This window comes from Pecten maximus, chromosome 6, assembly GCF_902652985.1.
Source record: "Pecten maximus chromosome 6, xPecMax1.1, whole genome shotgun sequence".
In the NCBI taxonomy this organism is placed as follows: Eukaryota; Metazoa; Mollusca; class Bivalvia; order Pectinida; family Pectinidae; genus Pecten; species Pecten maximus.
In genome coordinates this window covers 34,044,567-34,067,026 of record NC_047020.1, presented here as the reverse complement: position 1 = coordinate 34,067,026, position 22,460 = coordinate 34,044,567, and the positions used below count along the sequence as shown (strand labels likewise).

General features: G+C 34.9%; 2 protein-coding genes across 2 annotated transcripts; one reads left to right on the top strand and one right to left on the bottom strand.

Annotated features, from left to right (window-relative positions):
- On the top strand, positions 1 to 9,884 carry LOC117329605. Its single transcript, XM_033887624.1, has 8 exons — positions 1 to 225; positions 758 to 1,233; positions 2,300 to 2,506; positions 2,871 to 3,372; positions 4,347 to 4,545; positions 5,193 to 5,390; positions 5,671 to 5,769; positions 6,194 to 9,884. Exons 4-8 carry the CDS (start codon positions 3,098 to 3,100, stop codon positions 6,647 to 6,649), a joined length of 1,227 nt encoding a protein of 408 aa, XP_033743515.1. The 5' UTR covers positions 1 to 225; positions 758 to 1,233; positions 2,300 to 2,506; positions 2,871 to 3,097; the 3' UTR covers positions 6,650 to 9,884.
- Positions 7,524 to 22,438, bottom strand: LOC117329604. Its single transcript, XM_033887623.1, has 11 exons — positions 22,133 to 22,438; positions 20,964 to 21,093; positions 19,685 to 19,825; positions 16,691 to 17,038; positions 15,426 to 15,464; positions 13,879 to 14,781; positions 13,606 to 13,743; positions 12,944 to 13,270; positions 11,269 to 11,346; positions 10,604 to 10,706; positions 7,524 to 10,253 (listed from the first exon to the last, which is right to left on the bottom strand). The coding sequence occupies exons 2-11, from the start codon at positions 21,016 to 21,018 to the stop codon at positions 9,971 to 9,973; spliced, it is 2,415 nt and encodes an 804-aa protein (XP_033743514.1). The 5' UTR covers positions 21,019 to 21,093; positions 22,133 to 22,438; the 3' UTR covers positions 7,524 to 9,970.
- Between the last annotated feature and the right edge of the window lie 22 nt (positions 22,439 to 22,460).

Below are 22,460 nucleotides of genomic sequence, written 5' to 3'. Positions count from 1 at the left end.
CCATAAGTCTAGATATGAGCTGATAGGAGTTTGCCGACACTCACCTATACTCAGAAACAACGATACCTTGACATTTGATATATTTAGACAAGCATTACAAGGAAGCTCTTTGTATAGATGTCTTACCTAACAGAAGTAAGTAAGTAGCTGCTCCGTACGAGAAATTATTGAGGCGGAACAGTGGGCGGAAGGAAATATTCAGATAGGAAAGAGGGTGCCTTCTTAGTATGTATGTTTTGTTTGTTTTCAATCAAATCATTTTTGTCAGAAGTGTATTGTTTAGCTTGTCAGACGGCTCTCCCGGTCAAATAACAGATACTATGTTTACTAAAAAATTAAAAGCGCGCTTTCAGTAGAAGTATCGAGTATAAATCAAAATCGAAAGTACAAAATACTTTGTGGTTCACGAATGTCATATGCATATATAAAGTATTACATTGGTAATTTAATATTATTAGATTGTAAATTTTCTGAGTCATATCACCACAGAGTTTCTGCATTGTGCAAGTAGGTTTACGTTGCAGCTTGCAAAATCGAAATGAATATCCTGGTATTTTGTCAAGAACGACAACTCCGGTCTACTTACATAGTATATGATATACACATATAACGTTATCTACAAACGTGGCTGAAAAAAACCTAAAACTTCCCAGACTGGTTATGTTATGTTTGCAATAAGATGTACTATATACACAGTATAGAATATGTTTTTAAATGGGATTAATGTTTAATATTTTAATTTTGATTTTGATTGTAGTTAAATCGGTGACGTCGTTGATGATCGGTGACACAACCACCATCAAAAGAATAAAAAAAAAAAAAATTTATAAATCGAAATCTCTAAGAGCAATGACACATAAACCTAATTCATATCAATAAAATAAGAACACCCACAGCAGAGAAGTATCAATCAAGGATACCTACAGCAAGCAAGGATACCCACTGTACAGAAAACAACAATCAAGGATACCCACTATACAGGAACAGCAAGCAAGGATACCCACGGTACAGAAAACAACGATGGCCTCTAGTGGAATAATGAGCCAGACTATTATTGCTACACATCAGTCAATTATAACTTTAATAAAAGATCGTGTAAAACCACTGATCGATACCTGGGAAAATGAGATTAAGGATCTCCTAACAAAAATAAAAAAGATTAAGGAAGAGGAGAAGGCACAACGTCTGTTTGATATGCTGTCTGGAATGATAGACCAAGTCACAGAACTCCAGGTATTTCTGTTAATTCATTAATGCCAGTTCCTCTGGTGTGGTCGGGTGACACAGTGGTAATACTCGTGTCATTCACCTAGGGGCCGTTTTCTTCCCCAAAGTAAGACCCTCGCGCGATTCCATCCGGGTAAACAAGATCGATTGATATAAGTTGATGATATAGGTTGTCTTGCAATTGTTGTAAAATAATTGTAATAACAATAACAAAAATCATTTGTTGTAGAATTGTATCTAATCTCAACATCTGAAACAGTAATGTCATATGAAGATGGTTACACAGGATGATCCCGAAAATAAATCAGTATGGAAAAAAGAAGAAAAAAACCTACTTCTGTTTTGCATTGGTATAACACCTATTAGCCCGAGTTTCCTCTGGACACCATGTCCTACACCAGACATGGTGTCAGGGCAAGAAGAAACTCGAGCTAAGCAGCTACATGTATAGGTAGAGAAGAGGCATCCAGAAAAGTTCTCTGGTGATATTGATAGAAGGGGCATTACGTTATCACTAAAATGTGACCAACTCGAAAGATATGTACTTTTACTGTAATCGAAACAAATATTTACGATTAATACGTCTTGGGGTCTTAACAATCCTTCATTAAAACAAACGTTCTAATACTTTTTATAGTGCAACTTTACTAAACCGCATGAAGTCTTCTTTTTTGTTATCATAAAGTCAAGCTGCTACTATAGCCACATTAATGTAACTTGTGTTATAGATACCGTTACTTCATTCCCATCTGTTTGTTATGAATATAATCGAAATGTGTTCACAATCTATTCTCGTCTTTTGAACAATTTATCAACAGATATACTGTATACTCACTTTAGGGCGTTAGCAGACGATGTTATATGTCTGTACAGAGAAGATGACCACTTTTAACATTATCTGGGATCAAGAATGTTTCCCCAAAAATTGTGTGTTTATCTTATTATTATTATTGCAAACAAATATGATCGTGAGCAATACAATGATTAAGACATGGCAATATGGATAAACATATTATTTGCCGTATTATATTTCTAGTTTATTTTGTTTTTTGTCTTTTTTTTTTCTTTTCAGAAAACGTTTGGTTATACATCACGTGAAGTTCATAGAGACTCCCAGAAAGAATCTTCTAAGACCTTATCAGCAGATGTGGAAAAGGCAATAAAGGATTGGCAGAAACAAATAAAAAAGATGATTGAAAAAACACCTGACAAACAAAAACAAACCAATGACTTGGAACAATTATTAAATGTGATCAGAACTCGTCTACAGTTTTGGCATGTATGTCGTTATTATTGACTTTTTTCTTCGATATAAATATACATGTATATGATAAATGTTGAATGCCGATAGAACACTGGCTATAGTCGGTGAGACGAAACCTAGTAATAGAGTCATGTAGGCTATAAACTAACTAACTGACGTTCAAGTACTGAGAGTCACCAAATTAAATGTTCAGAAATTACTCTAATATACCATGTTTTTATGTTGCACGATGAAACGTTTCAACCTTAAAATAATTATTTTTTGAATGTAGTTTGTATTTTTTGCGCGACAATGCTTTGTCACTACAAGTTGAAAAAGGTATATACAATACGTATATATATATTATCGACATGTGTTGCGTCTGATTTTGAAATTTCAGGAAAAACTTTTGGCAATGGGTGCCTCAACAAAGCTACCGATGCCACAGCAAATAGACCCTCAGAATCACCATAGAAACAACGGGCAGCAACCATCAAAGCAGCCAGCACCACAACCACCACAGCAGCCAGCACTTACAGCCACCACAGCAACCACAATTACAGCCACCAGATACAGCCACCAGAACAGCCACAGCCATCACAGTCACCACAGTCGCCACAGCAACATATGCATTCCCCACAACAGTCCATGAATGTATCTGCAACATCGCCATCAACTACACCAGAGGGAAGAAATAACAATCCAGAAGAAAGCAATGAAAAGCTGCAGAAAGAGCTTTTAGACTTACAAATGAAGTATAATTCGATGGTGGCAGAAGTTAGGGATACAAAACAAGCCGAAGAACAACTTAACGCAGAAATTATCAGATTAAAGAATGTAATGGACGAACAAAAGAGAGAGATCGAGACAAAGTCAAGAGAAAAAAATGAGCTCTTGAACAGGTTTGTTCTACTATACAATATTGTTTCATTATTTCTTTTTAAAAAATAAAGAGCGCAATTTCGAAAACAAGATACATAAGTCTTCAAACAAAGAAACTTCGCTACCGTTTATTTGGAATTCATGTGAACCGGCACTGTAATGAAGTGAACACACATAAATTATTCAGAAAATTACTTCTGATATTATTTTGTTGACACGAAATAAAGCTCTTATTAACTACCTAAACATGTATATGCTATTGATGGAATAATTTCTTTTAATTTCTCGTGAGTGAGTAACATCGTATCATAATTTAATATGAATTCGTACGGTTCAGATCAAATAATTTGTCTTTTTAAATTAATTTTTTTTATAGACAGTCATTTATTTGCTCTTTATCAAACTGCAACTTAGACATTCAGCTTTTTATTTATTTTTTCCTATACGTATTGAAATATATATATATAAATCTGTCTTTGTACGATGTGAATTCAAACGAGTTCGATGCTTAATGAACTACCTAAAGCTGTAGCGGTTTCATTGCCCCACCAAAGATATCATTTTTAGAACGCGAAAGTGTGAAAGATATACAGATTTTTCACACATTGGGTAGCGTGGAACACCTGGATGTAACATTTGTATGGCGGGTTTCATCGATGAAACAGAAGACGCTTACTCTCCCGTAACACCTGGTCATATTATCCTTGTAATTTTTTTTTCAAATATCTCCATAAGAACTTAAAAAATTACGGTTTCGTTATTACGGTATTCTCTGTTGTTTCGTGCCCTCATGTCATCAATTTTGAGTTACAATTAAGGTTTCGTTATTATGTCGGTATTCTCTACTGTTTCTTGTCCTCGTTTAATTCACTTTGATTTACAATTACGGATTTGTTGTTATGTCGGTATTCTCTTTTTTATCCTCGTTTTATCGAAATTGATTTGTTTTCTTTACGTGAAATGCAGAATACTTGTAAAAAATGATCTTTTCCAGGCTAAGTGCAGTAGCTGGCCAAAGACTGCGTGACAACAACCCAGCCATCGCCGATTTGAGCAGCGAGATCAGACCGACCAAAATAGCCGAGGGATTCAAAGAGTTGTATGACAATGAGTGGACAGAAGCATTTATAGAGCTGAAGGATCAGGGATATCAAGATATTGTGGCTATACAATTCCTGATTACGGCTGTTGAGGTATACTCGTGTCTTATCATTGGTTAATTTCTGAATTCCAACATCATATCAACAGTTTATCTAGAATATTTTATCACATGTATATCATGAAAAAACATAAAACCTGTATATTAAGACTAATACTACCTGTATATCGAGGATACCATACCACCTGTATATCGAGAATATTATACCACCCCTATATACAGAGAACCATAGATCGTCTGTACATCCCGAAAATCATACCATCAGTATATCCATAAATATCCATAATATTATGTATGTCTTTGGTACAGACCTTTGTGTGTCTTTGGTATAGGATTATGTATGCCTTTGTTACAGGGTACAGACCTTTGTGTGTCTTTGATACAGACCTTTGTGTGTCTTTGATACAGACCTTTGTGTGTCTTTGGTACAGACCTTTGTATGTCTTTTGTACAGAACTTTGTATGTCTTTGATACAGACCTTTGTGTGTCTTTGGTACCGACCTTTGTGTTTGTCTTTGGTACCGACTTTTATCTGTCTTTGGTGCAGTCCTTTGTGTCTCTTTGGTACAGACCATTGCCACGTTTGTTCTAGCTTTGTCAAGACAAATTTCTTTGTCATTGCTTACGCCACATATAAACCTTAACATACATGATTTTATGCCATCTTAATTTTTTATCAGGACAGTTTTGAATTCACGGCTGATATATCAAGAAGGCGACTTGAACATTTGGAAGCCAGCACTCGGGCCTTAGTATCCCACAAAGAAGAGAAGCCAGATGCTGTCAGGCACATCAATAAAGCAAAAACTATTTCTGAAAGAGACATGAAATCTGAACACAGATACCAGTACGGTTCAGTGCAGCAACATGCAGATCAGGTAGATGAACATAAAAATCATATTTATATTATACACAAAACAATGTTATTAATCAGGTAAGTCCGTAGTTATACTAGCCTGCTGATCACTGCTTACTTAGTGTTCAATGGTCATTGGATTTTAAAGATTCCTTGCGTATTTGATAACATCCAGCGGGATTACGACCAACTGTAATATACATTGTGTTTAAATATCAATAAAATGCATTATTGATAATTTTCAACTTCAACGAATTGAATTTGTATAAGTTTCCTCACTTTATGCTATCGATACATTTCAGAAACAGGTTGCATCCGCAATCCTGTCTGAGGAATGTGCCGACCTACTGAAACAGCTGAGGAAAGCATCAGCTCAGGCCCTAGTTGAGGAAATACAAAATGTAACTTTTTAAACATATGCATAGTAGTTTCATTTTAACAATATATATAAATTTTTCAGCAATGACTAAATTCTAAATTATACCTCTATATACGTCCGCTACTGAAGCAATAAATTATTAACCTACGCGAGGGGGAAAATTTACGCTATTTACGCGGACTCCTTTTGTTCGCGAAAATTTCCTCCACGCGTATTATTTTGATATAAATTTGCGTAATCTTGAACTACAAGCGAAAGTGGATCGATCGCGAAAATTACCGCCATGCGTATAGTTTACATATTGATATCGCGAAATTAACCCCCGTGAAAATAATCACGTTTACAGTATATTTGTACCTAGGTCCTTTTTACCTGTTCTTTTGTCAATTTGCAGATTTCGCAGAATGAAATTTTGTTATAAGTTGTTTATTCTTTTTACATGACAGTGCTTCATAGAGAACCGGATGAGAAATAAAGAGACTGCTGTGAAGCAGAAAGCGATGATCGACTTTTATAAAGAATGTGCAAAGATCACTTGGTTCATGAGTGTCCAAACTCCGCCTCTAACATTGGCGCCAAAACCGGCGAAAGATTCACCGATCCAGACTGACTTGTACTTACAGTACACACAGTCTGGGAGCAAGGTGGATTACGTAGTCTGGCCGGCTTGTCTACTTCACGAGAATGGTCCTTTATTGGCCAAAGGAGTCGTTCAACCATTCAAACCGGAAGTGGGGGATGGAGCTGAAGTAGGAAAAAGAAAAGCCTCCGTGCATGGGAGTCATGCATCTGTGAGGCAGTCGGGCAATGACAGAAGGTCAACTATAAACTCAAACAACGTCAATGATCCGTCGAAGGGCGTGGGTAGAAGAGTAAGTTGTGACTATGACACACAATTCTAGTTTACAGTGAGTGATATAGCGCATTTTTATGTTTCTGTATAGTTCCCATAATAGTATAGTCGAAATTGAAATGACTTTTCCATATCTTGTGGTTCTTTATATTTATAACTAAAGATTTTAATTTTTCATTAGTTTCCGAAGAAAAAGTGCAGAAATAGTTAAGTAAAAAAAACAACAACAACAAAAAACAGTTATATCACCTACAAAATCAGTTCTTTATATTGTATATTATAGAAATTAATAGCAATCAATAATACATATTTATTTCTATTTGTTTTTGTTTTCGGCGTATTTCGAAAGAGATTGAATGCGCATTTATAATTGGTCGATATTAAAAGTTTTCTCTCTCACAAACACACTCACACGTACGCGCATGCGCACACACACATTTTGTCATTTGAGGCGAAGTTTCCTCTTACTGAACAACATATGCTGGCCCGCACGCCATCCAAATAATGCTTTGATTAGTTTTGAGAGAATAGCTATAAGTCTCCCGCAAATTGAAACGCGAATCTTCTATGAATCTAGTGAAGCGCACTCATCTGGAACTGTATGTACATGTAAATCTATATTTTGTTGATTTCTGCACGCATTCGATAGTTTTTGATAATGAGTTATAATTCTATTATCTTTATATTTTTAAATGTTTTATATACGATGATCAATATCAACTTCTAATACTTTTTGATGTTATAACGTTAATAAAATTACCGCTCAATAGAGTGATAGCAACATGACACTGATCTATCTTTGATGTTAAAAGTTATATACATTAATTATTAAGCTCTCAGTCAATACATTTCAAATATTATTTTACTCTAATCACAACATTTGAAGCTGTAAACAATGTGAATTAAACACTTGAGTCGGCATGAACAATTAAAATCCAGCACTTTATTGTCAAATCAACAAATAATAATGAAAATACATCTGTTGTCTTGAAGGGTATGAATACCGTAGATACCTATATGTATATGCTGATTTAGTAGAGGATATAAATAAGGTTAATTGACAAACTACCGTTTTATTTGTGTAAACACGCATGTCACCTGCTGTGATTGATTGAAGATCAATGAAAAAGAGAAATAAATAAAAGGCAGTAATGTGGAGTGAAAATATCGCCATAAAATTTAAATGTTTAAAAGTAGAGAGTATACGTTGGCCTGACTAGCTCAGACTAGCGGGGATTTCCCTTTAGCCAAGAGGTACATTGTTTGCCTTGAGAGTGAGAGGTCGCTAGTTCGAGCCACAGCGCGGGCAGGGTATTTTTCATAACCTTTTCCTATTATATATGCAATGAAATGCAGATTTCACGATTGTTTGGAAATTATCTTAGTGATAAACAGAATCTTACAAGATAATCAATTTGATTTTAAGATTTAGAGTTTTTATTTAACCTTACTAGATAAAATGATTTTTGGTAAAATAAAAAAAGAATAATAAAATAAAATAAAAAGTATTTAACTCTTACATAAATATTAAGCCAGCTAATGGAAACTGCTAAAAGATCCTCTAAATTACTATGTACAAGTATGCATGTGATAAATGATATACACAGGCAGGTTTCAACATTGTAGTAGTTTACACGCTAGTAGTATACTTAGTAAATACATATTATATACCATAAAGCGATGTATTTAGCTTTATCGTAAATCAAGTTAAATATGAACGATGGTAATTCCGAAATTAAATGTCTATTTATATATATTTTTAAATACTCAGTGATAAAATAGATAATATATATTGGTATGGGTTTTATCGTTACAATGTGTTTTTTTTGTAAGGTGACTCTCTGATTGTTCTTTAAGTTTCATACTTTGATTAATAGTGATTTTGCAATATATGTTGTAGCTTTTATATTTAAACTTGACATGATGACGAAATGTATATTATTTATAAATATTTATATATGCAAAGACATACATACATGTATATGGATCATCTATTGCTAATGCAAGTGATCATTTTAGCTCGCCGGGACGAATTCCATAGGGAACAATTGCTATACCCCCTTTGCCGGCGTCTATAGACAGCTAGGATAAAGTTTTTTATAAAACAGTGTTGTGTGTTGAGGATACAATTTATTTGACACGTGTATTCCTTGTGACAAGACCTTTCCATTTGTACCTGCTAACCTTGACCTTGACCATAACCTTTGACCTACTTGCATAAAAAACTTTTGACAAGATATTTGCATTGGCAATACATTTGCGGACCTATTGAACTTGACAGTGACCTTTGAACTAAAAAGATAATTCCGAATTTCAACCCACTTGGCTAGCTATGTTGTCTTCTGATAATGATATTATGTTTTTCATTAATAAAATACATAATCAGAGTATATCTGCGTTTGTCTTTTCCCCTTATGATAGCACGTATTAGGTCTTAAATCATATTAAATGTATAAATGAGGAATTATAAAAACATATAAGTATTGCCTTTAGTTTTGTATGTTTGATCATTTGTAAGATAATTTTTTCTTATCTACTTATCTACTTAGTTATTATCAAAGAATTTAATTTCTGGAATAAATTTTCATTTATATATCCTTATAAAAGTTCATAGATCATAAAGGTAGTAAATACATTCATAATATGTTCAAATATATAAATAAAAATATGTTATATTACAAATTACAGTAGCTTATACAAAATATATATTGAAACACGTTTGGTACGCTAAAAATACTTCCTCCATTGTCACACATTCTCAATTTATCAGGTGTATATACATATATTTATATATACCGCAGAATAAACTCGTCCCATTGGATACTCGATGTCACGTGGTGACTCTATTTACATCATTATGGTGTCTCCTCGAGATTTTTAATGTTGTTGTAATCATTTCATTACTGTGTTCTGTACCTTATACTGGGTTGTCACCCTGCCTTTTAATACATAAAGGTGTAACTTTCTAAAGAAACAAAGAATAACATATCAAACATTTAAATGATTTGTCTATTTGTTAAGTTTTGTTTGTCGTAGATTCATGATGGGCTAAAAGAATTGTTTGTGGACATAACTAACCATAAAACTAACGATAAAAGTACAAATTCACTTCATGAATTGTTTGAAATGAAACATATAATAGCAAGTATAATAGTCAGTATTCATTGATACAGAAAGGACGAATTATATGCAAACTCAATCCGCATGAACATAACTTTCTGCAGGTGTTAACGTCGAGAATCCAAACGTAGGAGACAGGATAAACCTTCTTTCCGGAAAAAAAATAAAAAATAAAAAATAAATGCTTGGAAAAAGCGAATGTCTTTGAAACAAAGTCTTTAAGAAATATGAACATACACTGATATTAGTGTCATCTTGTTCCCTGTATAGGACTGTCAGATACATCTATGGGGTTTGAAAAAGTCCCATTCATCGATGGGCCATCAGTGTCCTTTAACGTAAGAACCGTATCGTTGTCTGTCGTTGGTTCAAACTCTGAGTTATGGACCGAGAGATGCTCAGCCTCCCACTCCTTGTCCTTGCCAAGATCAAATGCAAAAGGCCGAGGTAGTCGGAATGAATACTTCCCGCTTGACCTTCGATCAAAGGAGTTCAGAGATGTCGTGTCTGTCCTTATATGGCGAATTTTCGTTCTGCAAGAAAAGTTTGAATAAAATATCAATCTCCTAAATATCATAAATATTATCAAAATCATGGAATAGCGACGTCAAATTGAGATTAAGAATTCCCAATATTCAGTAGAGAGGGGCGACATGTTACTGTGTCCACGCATATATATGAAGCTAATCTTAAATACAACATGGTAATGCAGAATGTAAAAGGGTTCCATGCTACCGTGACCAGGTGTGGGATTTCAGTGTGATAACACTACAAACGCATGCATGAACACTGTTAAACTCCAAAACAAATGAACTTTATAACGTAGCTCGCCTCTTGACCAATATCTTATAGTATGGATGAATTATTGGTGTTAAGAACTCACCTTCGTTTGTGCCGTACCAACAGTATGATCGTTACTGCTGACGCTAGAAGGAACACAAAACCACAGATACCGCCAATGATGGCTCCCTTCATGACTTTGATTTCTAAAAAGTAAAACCAATTGATCAAGATCTGATATTACTCATACAAAGCCCAATTTTTAAGAGTTTCGCTTGTTCCACGATTGAGAATTAAACTATCTTTATCATTATTGACGGATTCGTTAAACGTGCAAATATCCGTTTTAGCACCTGTGAATTAACTCCCCTAGCTTTGACTCTTCACCGTTGAAGTTAACATTTGCATATGTGAAAGCATGTAATAATTATCTCTGTGTTTCTTATTTTGGACATTAGTGGAAAATAATTTTTGTAAGATTGTCATAGTAGTGAATCTCCCATATTAGTTAAATGATCTTAGTAACTACACAAATCACCCAGATTAAGTGATATAAGCTTAATAGAGTATCACAGCAAATGCAAAGATTGGGCTATATTATGGTGAAATAATATAAAAACGTTCGGGGTTATAACTATATAGGTCGAACTAGTTTATCAAACTTAATTTTGTTAATATATTATCCTTCAGGAAACTGGTAATATAGCCATATACGACATCTGAGGAAACAATGGTTAACAATCCGAACTCATAGAAAAAGTTACTTACTACGTTCTGCTTCCTCTGACGTAGGGTCCGGTTCTTCTTGTATCAAGTCCCCGTCACAACTAGCCTGGGACCGGAAGTCTATAAAGAGTGTTATTGATTAGTTATAATGTTTGGCTAATAAATTAACTAAACAAAAAACATATTCTAAACCTTATTTACGTTTGATATGTCAATTTGTAGAAAATTCTAAAAGGGTCACACAAAAGATGAAAAAAGTGACGTAAATAGATTCTTTAGGAGCTAGACACAGTATTTCTCGTCAGTGACGTTTGAAGTCAAAAGTAGAATCAAGAACGGAAGCTAGGCATATCAAAGTTTTATAAAATACGAAAAGTTGCATACTTCACGCTATTACAACCCCAAAAATATAGAGCTTTTCATTTTACCTTTTACATCTAATTAATTGCAAATAAATAAATAATTAATTGCAAACATTCTATTGTACCCTGTCTCTATATTTTGAATGTATAGATAATTTTCGGCCGTACAATTTATCATTGTTAAGACGCTGGCATTATTTTGCTTAATTTGTCAGTGTTAATTAGAGATATATCAATACCGTTGGTAATCTTTAAAACGTTTTTATTGATGATGTCATGAATTAACAAGCGTACTGGGTATAACTAAAGCAATGCATGTCCCTCACCGGCCCCACTAAAAATGGTAATAGCGACCTTGACCCAAAAATCCATTAAACTAAAACTAGTCCCAGATATTATTGCCCTTTACCATTTTGTGAAATTTGATTAAAATCACCAAAGGAATGAAACCGCTAGAATGCTGATGAAATGTAGGTACAATACTCGTCCACGTTTCAACTTTAGGGGACTAATGACGGCCCCACTAAAAATGGTAATAGCGACCTTGACCCAAAAATCCATTAAACTAAAACTAGTCCCAGATATTATTGCCCTTTACCATTTTGTGAAATTTGATTAAAATCACCAAAGGAATGAAACCGCTAGAATGCTGATGAAATGTAGGTACAATACTCGTCCACGTTTCAACTTTAGGGGACTAATGACGAAAGTCATCAACAAGACTAATACAATCATGTAAAACAGGCTTCAAACAAAGAGTTCGTTACGTTGACGTTGACGTTTGGCGAAACATAGAAATACTGAACTTGGATACGTCCCCCAAGTGTTAATACACCAGAAATTAATCAGTCAAGACAGTGTAAATACAATTTCTCTATTTCCTTATTCATGTAAAGTATAATATAGATGTCTATTTTGGACCGACTTCGAAAGGTGAACGATGTTGAAAGCAACTAGAACGAACACGAGACCACTGCCAAATGTTCAATAAATAATAATAACAGCTCAATCCATTCTGTTACACCTCTCAGTGACATGATCAACCATCCTAGGTCTCTTTTCAATAACTGTCACGTGACATTTGACAAATGAAGACAAACTTATCCATGTTATAAGATAATAACAATTTGAATGCATGAATGCCATGAATTCAATAACTCAATTCAATAATACAAATCCATGGTCTTCATTCATATCAGTTCAATATCGTCTCATTGAATTCAAAGTTTATGTAAATAAATTACGTTAGTAATTAAAATACATGCCTGATTTAAATATAATTACATGCCTATACAGTAAAAATAACTCATTCAAGATTGAAAAGAAAATGTATACTGATGGTCTAGTATTGTTACCTGTTGGAAGTGTGGAGTTTCGGCACTGTGAGTAGCTTTTATGTTTATCGTAAATGTCATTCAGGGAAGCTTCCCTTAAACCAAGTTTACATTTGCATCTTCCGGTGGAGCACTCTTGTTCAAAGTCATTATAACAATCCGCAAAGAAGTTCCTACATTTCCCATGAAGTAGTGGGAAGGCCACAAACCACTCAGTATCTCGTTTACAGCGCGTTTTGTCGTTGTTTAGGATATAGTTGGATTGACAAGTACATGCGTTGTTATGGCATTTTGTGTTTGGTCCAATACACTGTGCATCTGATACGCAAACGGACCCAAGTGCAGAAACTGAAAATGAATGTTTAAGGTTAAGAGAAAACATTACGGAAGTATTTATATTAACTTAAAACCAACTAGAGGCATTACAATACGTAGTCATGTGACCCTACAAGACACTATATTTGATTTTTAGGTAAACTACACGAATCTTTTGTTCTTTTGCTTTGCTCGTTAAACTTCTGTAATCACGTGATATATAACTTATTATTATATTATTTCTACTCACACGATATTCATGCAATTTCTTTTCACAAAATATCATTAATTATTGGATTTCTTCTCACAATATTATTCTTAGTTGTTTTCACTTAGGCAATGATGATCACGTGACAATGTTTACTCACGTGGTATGCACTCTATCCCACCATTGTGGACAATAAAACCCGGTAAACAGCGACATCTGTTTACACCACAGAGGTCAAGCTCACAAATGGAATGTGAAGGACACACGTGACCCTTCAGACATCTTTGGCCAATGAACCCTAAATTGATGAAATCACAAAATAGAACATTGTTTCAAACTCATGATATAATTGAATTATGCAACTCAGCAGTCAGATAGATAAATGTATGTTTACAGATATTTTCTGAAAGAATACAGTTAGAACCTTACATACCGACAATTGGGGTCGTAGAAATAACAGTTGTCCCCGGTGTAGAGGGCGCTTTAGAAGACAGATTATGGTTGGAAGAAGGTGTAGGATGCAAACTAACAGACGATGTCATCACTTGGTTCGATTGGCTCATTATCACACTGGTAGGCGTGTTCGTAGCAACGTTTGCCACTGTGTTACTATGGATACCAGTGACAGCTGCAGTACTCTGCTGGATCTCCGTCGATACGTGAATATATTCTGATGATTTTAGAGGAGTAGTATTTTCTAGAGATGTCACTAGTCCCGAGGAACCAAGAGGATACGCTGATGCCCATAATGAGGTGTCCAGCGGATGAGCAGATGTCCGCGACGAGACTGTTTGTAAATTACTCGTTTTAATAGCAATTGAAGTTTGGACTGCAACTATTGACGAAGATAGTGTGATCCGGATCGGCGTTGCGGCTACCACCGGCGATGATAGTATCTGTTTACTGTTTAAACTTGGTGTAAACAACGATGTGTGTGATAAAGAAATTTCCAAACTTGGCGAAAGATCTAGTGTGCGTGATGTGGTTGTCCCTTGCGTACTTGCAAACAAATCAATTCCACCTGTAGTTGATGTCGTAACATCGGTGTGAAATTCACCTGTCGTTGGCGAGGTTAAACTCGACGAGGTCGGCATAACGCTTGATAAGGTAGCTTCCGTATTGAATGGAGCCGATAATGAGGATGACATGTTTGTCAAACTTACAAATGACTCTGATGACATAGTTTGCTTTAAAGCTGATGTGGATGGAGTAAAAATGGACGCCGTGGCCGTTTGTGACGCTATCAACAATCCGGAAGTTAAGCCGTTGATGGTTGATAATGGCGATGTGGTCGTCGTTGCCAATACCTGTGTATTCACCGTAGGATGGGCAGGAGCTTGGGAAAAATAACAAGAATAATCCTTTTTTATGTGTTAAAATACACAACACTACAGATACACCTTTTATCGGCATTCCCAAATATCAAGGTCATATAGTAGTGTCTACGATGGAAAAATTTACCTGTTAATGTTATACATTAGATAAGGTTATATAAAGTTCACAATTGTTTATAGCAAAATCTAGGGGAAGAAAGCAAATTATCAGCAAATGAAAAGCGACAAACTTATTCATATATGTATCTATTACATTTCTGGATATGGATAATAAAATGATATGTCTTTTCATAACCTTATAATAAAGCTCATCTAAGATAAAAGTTTAATATGTGTCATAGCCAGAAAATCTACGCTCTATGAAAAAGAAAATTAAAGTATTGTACAGATTTCAGAACGGAACGTTTCTCACAGTTAATAAACATTTTAACTTGGGATAAGTGAGGAGCGAAATAAAACCGTTATCTAATTAATAAACGGTGAGAAGACGGAGTATTGGGAATGGTACATTTTAGAAATCCTAATTTTGAATTTTGATCGTAGTCTCTGCTTGATATAATGATTGAGATGTATTAAAGAACAGTTTAGGATATTAAAGCCTGGACAATGAGCGACTTATTTATAGAACAATGAATATGATAATTACCTGGATATAGACTGCATTCGCTCTGTGATACAGACACATCTACAAAAAAATAATAATGACGAACATGTAAAATTGTATCACATGTCAAGCTAAGATACAAAAATAGTGTACATATACTTTTACATTCGAATGAATTGTAGAGTGTTTGTGGTGTGCACTGTCGGTCGTCCGTAACATTATTTTTGAAGCAGAACCCTCATTTTAGAATCGATAATATATATTTGACGATGATATCTAGAGGATTAAATATTTGACACGATTAACTTCTTATCTGACCCATATCAGTGTGGGTAGCCTTATACGGTAACAATCGTGTCATATAATGATTGCGAAAAAGACAAACATGTATACAATATATATACACCATAAAGTACTGAATGTGATATAAAACTGCATCACGCAACAGTTTCGTACTAATCAGACTTGTGTTATTGGGACAAAAGTGAGAAATCTATGTAAGAAAATGTAGGGAAATATAAGTCGGCTTAAACTGAAGAAAAAATATAAGAGTGTTGCTCTTATCAGACATTTCGATCAATTTGACAATGAATGATTTAGCACAATAACAAAAAAAATGTTTCGAGCACGTGCTACTATCTTTGCTTAAGAATCATGCCAGACTGGTGCGCCCGTCGTCAGTATGATGTGACCTGGTGGGGTGTCCTGCTGCGTGTTTTCAGTAGTATGCTTCAGTGAAGTAGCACAAGATCATTCATAAACAATCTTATTAAAATCTAGATGATCATTCTCACTACGTTTCATGAACATCTAACCACATCGCATAAGGGGTCATGTTCTGGTGACCTTTGTTATCTTAATATTTCACTGTCAGGGCGAATTGTCAATTTCGTCACAAAATGCATCTGAAGCTAACCATTTCGGTACAGCATATATATAGCTATATGCTTAGTTGGACGAAATGACTTGAAACAGATTGACATATTAGGCAAGCTTTGCACTGTTGTCATACTATTTCGCATATACGAAATTCACGTCCCACATTATGTAAGTAGTAATTTGATTGGTTAATCCAAAAGGCCATCCTGACGTGACCCCTTCATGATGCGATGTCGTTAGATGTTCATGTAACGTAGTGAGAATGACCATCTAGATTTTAAATAGATTGGTTCATAAATTACCATAGTTGTTGATAGGATGTTAAACAATAAAAAAATCACGCCATGCACATTACACGAAATATAATGATTCAAGTTTACGCTGAATAGATGTTTCCAAACAAACAATAAGATTAGAAATTGACTTACTCAATCTAAAATTGTTCTTGACGCACTGAAAGAAATTAAAAGGATATGCGTTTTGTTCCTGTTTGGTGGCTTCGCGGAAGTTTTCCTTACAGATACACATGTCCTTGATACAGTGCGTGTCCGTCTCCTCGCACTCGATCGTGGGTGGACTACATTTCTCCCCAAGGAGGGCGTAGGACCAGTCCGTTAACGCCTTTTTACACAATGTCTGATTCCCCAATGGGTCAGAGGGGTCTCGTTGTGTAGGTGTGTATCCACTCTGGCACTGACAGATTCCATTGGCGGCACAGCGACTCCTTATCCCACGGCATCGGGTTGTTTCATCGCATTTTTCACCTATTTCCGCAACTGAATGGATAATCATCAACAGAAAATATTATTCATTTAATAAAACTTACCGTGGTCACTAATTTTTATTTAACACACAGTTTACCTTTTCAACTTCAAAACAGCAATTATTTTGTATTTTGCGCGGTAGGGACTTACGGTTGTCGATTTTCTTACATTGTTTTAATGGTAGACTAGAAAGGTTTGACTAAAAGACGAAATAGATTAGAAAAAAAAAACGAAATGTGCAGATCGAAAATGAAACAAAACGGATTTTCGTTTTTATCAGTTATTGCTTTTAATTATAGCCTGAATATTTTTTTATTGATTTCTGACTGATTTTTATGTTTAATAAGCAAATAATATAAATAAACAAAATTAAAAAATCACTAAAAATCACTAAATAAATAAACAAGCTAAGTATTGTCCGGCACAATCGAATATCACAAACATTTGTGTATCTCAGATCTGGATCCGAACGTACAACGGAAATTGTAAAATTATAAATGTTTCGTAAATAGTCATCAGTCAAAATAAATCAACATTCCATTTCCCTCTTCGCTCTTTCACCTTGTCTGATAAAGAACAGAATACACATTGTTTCTTCCCGGCGTCGTCCCAGTTCCGGTGTAATCCCGCAGTAAATATTTACTGCCGGTCTACACCTGTATCGAGTTGAGAGAAATGTAAAATCGACACAAGGTGGTTGAATGCCGGTGCTATCTACCAGTTTGTTTGCTAAAGAGGCTGTGACCATATTTGTTCAATTCTGGTAGTGAATCTCAAGGAAGAATCTCTACCTACTGATAAATCGACAGTACTAATCGTGGATTAGTTTTCTGTTTTAAATCTGTTTGAGACAAGTTTAGTTTAAAGTCATGTTTATAAAATTTAATGTTGACATGGATCCTAGGATTTCCACGTAAATTCAACTCGGAAAGATAGCAGAAAGATGAAATTTGATAAATGTAGACTGATATCACTGTTCTTGGTGACCTTAAAGTATCAAAGTTTTCAGAAATACATTATCTTATTTTAAAATTTAGTTCCATTCAGATAAACACTTCAATTTGAGCAGGAAATTTGCAAATACCCATACACAATCGAGAACATTTCTCATCACAATGCCCTTCAAGTATAATATCCGTTTATAGCGGTTCGAATAACAATGAGCCCAAACAAATGGCCTTTATAGACAGGTTTTAGGGTGGTCGGGTGGCGCAGAAGTAACGCGCTCACTTTTCACGTAAGCGAAATAAATCAAATATATATACACGTGCTTGCCGTATAGAGGTGACCTTTATAGACAGCATTTTGGTATATAGATGTGTCCTATATAGACAGTTTTTGTTATATAGAGATGTCATATATAGCCAGGTTTTTGCTCTATATACATGTATGTGACCTTTATAGACATTTTTTGTTTGTTATGTAGAGGTGACCTTTATAGACATTTTGTTATGTAGAGGTGACCTTTATAGACAGTTTTTGTGATGTAGAGGTGACCTTTATAGACAGTCTTTTTGTGATGTAGAGGTGACCATTATAGACAGTTTTTGTTATGTAGAGGTGACCATTATAGACAGTTTTTTGTTATGTAGAGGTGACCTTTGTAGACGGTTTTTTGTTATGTAGAGGTGATCTTTATATACAGTTTTATTGTTATGTAGAGGTGGCATTTATAGGCAGTTTTTTGTTATGTAGAGGTGATCTTTATATACAGGTTTTTGTTATGTAGAGGTGATCTTTATATACAGGTTTTTGTTATGTAGAGGTGATCTTTATATACAGTTTTATTGTTATATAGAGGTGATCTTTATAGACAGTTTTTGTTATGTAGAGGTAATCTTTATATACAGTTTTTTGTTATGTAGAGGTGACCTTTGTAGACAGTTTTTGTTATGAAGAGGTGACCATTATAGACAGTATTTGTTATGAAGAGGTGATCTTTATAGACAGTTTTTGTTATGTAGAGGTGACCATGAAATACAGTTTTTTGTTATGGAGAGGTGACCTTTATAGACAGTTTTTGTTATGTAGAGGTGACCGTTATAGACAGTTTTTGTTATGTAGATGTGACCTTTATAGACAGTTCTTTGTTTTGTAGAGGTAACATTTGTAGAGGTGACCTTTATAGACAGTTTTTGTTATGTAGAGGTGATTGTTATAGACAGTTTTTGTTATGTAGAGGTGACCTTTATAGACAGTTCTTTGTTTTGTAGAGGTGACATTTGTAGAGGTGACCTTTATAGACAGTTTTTTGTTATGTAGAGGTGACCATTATAAACAGTTTTTGTTATGTAGAGGTGACCTTTATAGACAGTTTTTGTTATGTAGAGGTGACCATTATAGACAGTTTTTGTTATGTAGAGGTGACCTTTATAGACAGTTCTTTGTTTTGTAGAGGTGACATTTGTAGAGGTGACCTTTATAGACAGTTTTTTGTTATGTAGAGGTGACCATTATAAACAGTTTTTGTTATGTAGAGGTGACCTTTATAGACAGTTTTTGTTATGTAGAGGTGACCTTTGTAGACAGTTTTCTGTTATGTTGACGTGACCTTTATAGACAGTTTTTTTGTTATTAAGAGGTGACCTTTATATGCAGTTTTTTGTTATTAAGAGGTGACCTTCGCGGCACTGGGTTCAAATGTATCAAGATACCTACCTCTGATACACTTGGAGTAATCATCTGTCGGGATGTAATTAAGTTTACATAGACATATACTGCCTTCACAGCCCCGGATCAAACATTCTGCATGTTCAGGACAGTCTGCGTCGCTGAAGCACTTGCTCGAGAATTTTGCACCTGTTCAATACACCATTAAAATCTTTTTAGGCATATATTTTTATTGTGTCAGAACCGATTGTCCATATTTTCTTTTTGTGTTATGAAAACTGACTATGTGTTAATGATGCAATCTAGATCACATGACAATGATATGACGTAATTTCAGTACACGTTGCCATAAGCTACGTCAACCTTTTGCACGCTGTCTATTATAACTCAGCAACTTGGCGATTATGAATTACTGGAAAATTTCAGATTGTATGTAATAGATACGAGGAGATTATATATATAGAGAGAGAATCGTAAATGAGTTTTCATTTCATAAGAGATTTTATGAATAAAGCATTAACTGCACGTGCTAGGTGTATTACAAGAATCAAGAAGATGCTACCAATTGAAGTATAAAATGAAGTGCACTCTGTATATCAGTCTGCGACGGCGGAACACTATAGGATTTGTTTGCTTAAAGATTTTCGCCCTCGCTACAGTAATGCCCGAAATAAAGACGATGACCGAGTATGTCGGGCCGGTTGGCAGATTATATTATAGTGTAATCACATTGAAATGCCAAAAATGGACACGGTATCGGGTCACAAATGTATGCTGTCAACTGACTCTAAAGTCGTTATCGCTTAAATGTCAAGTATCCCGAAGACAAAGACCTTTGTTGGTATCGCTGGCCTATTAAGGCCAAAAGCGAGATATTGCCAAATGATATGTAATGATATAATAGTACTCGAAATATTAAGAACAGTTCGACCCCTAATGACCATGAAAAATACAGCGATACGATTGCTATTACTTATTTTTGGTAAATATTCCACTTCATCGGGAAAAAAATACATTGAAATAAATTTTCATAATTGGAAAAATTTTTGTTTTTGTTTTTGTTTTGTTTTTGTTTTGTTTTTATATTCCGGTATTTGCATTTTTTCTGACGTTAACCCGAAAGCAAGAAAGAGAAACTACTCCAAAATACTCGGAGACTACTATAATAATATACTACTGTATATCCGGTGTAACGCATAACTAGTCTACTTCCGGAATGAAATTAATTTGACAATTCAACAGTGCCTAGGATATTTTCCTGTATACGTCTACCGAGGCATTTTCCGGAGTAAAAGTATATCAAGACAATTTCTGATGTTAGACTTACCTAAGCTATATCCGGTGCCAAGCAAGAAGAGCAGAAGACAGAATTGAGTATTCATGGTAGGCGAACTTTTACTCCAATGTATTCCCTCAGTTAGGATCAAGTGTGGTCGTCATACCCATCACTGGCACTTCTATCAGGATCATAACGCCAATAAAAAAGAATAATTTTGATTATCCAATTTCTGTTGTTTTTTTTAATTTTTTTTATTTTTATTTTTTTTTTATATATATATACATATTTTTTAATTGTTTACAAATAAACATATTTCAAAATTTTGAGGGGATCCTTGACCACTTTTTATATAAGACAAAGTTCCCAGGTTTGCTGTTACCCAGCACGTCATATAAGTTAAACTTCTTACGAACCGTGTCACCAGTTTAAAATATCCACATATCTCACGATCTTTTCAGTTGTTACCACCTCAATATTACGAAATTGATTAGATTTTTTTGTATATTCTAATATCTGTTCAGGGTCTTATTGATTGCCCTGACCTCTCTTCCTGATTGTCATTATGTTGAACCCTATAATAATTGACGACTCCTTAAATGACGAAATAGATGTCTGATGTCACGTTCATCACTGACGAGTCCTGGAAGGGCGAACCATATGTATAATGTTCCTGTCATCACTGACGAGTCCTTGAAGAACGAAACATATGTATGATCTTCCTATCATAATTCACGAGTCCTAGAAGGACGAAACAGCTGTATGATGTCCATATCATTACTGACGAGTCCTAGAATTATTGTAACCCTGGTAAATACTAGCCGCAATATACCGCTCGGCTAGAGAGATCTTCTCTTTAGCTCGATCGGTTGAGCGTAAGACTAGTAAGCCAGAGGTCCCGGGTTCGATCCCTAGCGGAGGCAGTGATTTAAATTTAATTAATCCTGCAATCTGTTACATTATGAAACATGTATAATACCCCTATCATAACTGACGAGTCCTTGAAGAACGAAACATATGTATGGTGTCCCTATCATAACTGACGAGTCCTTGAACGAGATCCATTATTCAGTCTAGACTCTTTATACGACTAAGTTTTTTTTAAATGTCCCAAACCTTATTATTAAATAAAATAACGATATAATTTACTGTTTATCGCAAAACTGAGGATGATATCGTCATATTTAGATCATATCAATATAAAGTGTGTCAAAACCTACCTTTTCATAAACACGCTCAAAGTTCGGAGGGCAACTACAGCTACTTTGTCCAATACTGTGTTCCGAAAATAGTTATCCTCTTCGAACAATAGCTGACAGCCGCGTATTTTTCTCACGTAAATGTATCCAAGAGAAAAATAATGAAATTGTCACTTTCTCAGAATTTATCCACTGAAGTTGAGAGATAAAAACACCCTGAACCAATAGGTAAAATAATTTATCGAGTCAAGATCTGGATGACAGCTACAGCGTTCCCACATCTGTGTATGGTAGGCAAATTCTATGTATGTCAAGACGCTTTCAGTCTCCGTGGAATTTCAAACTCCCC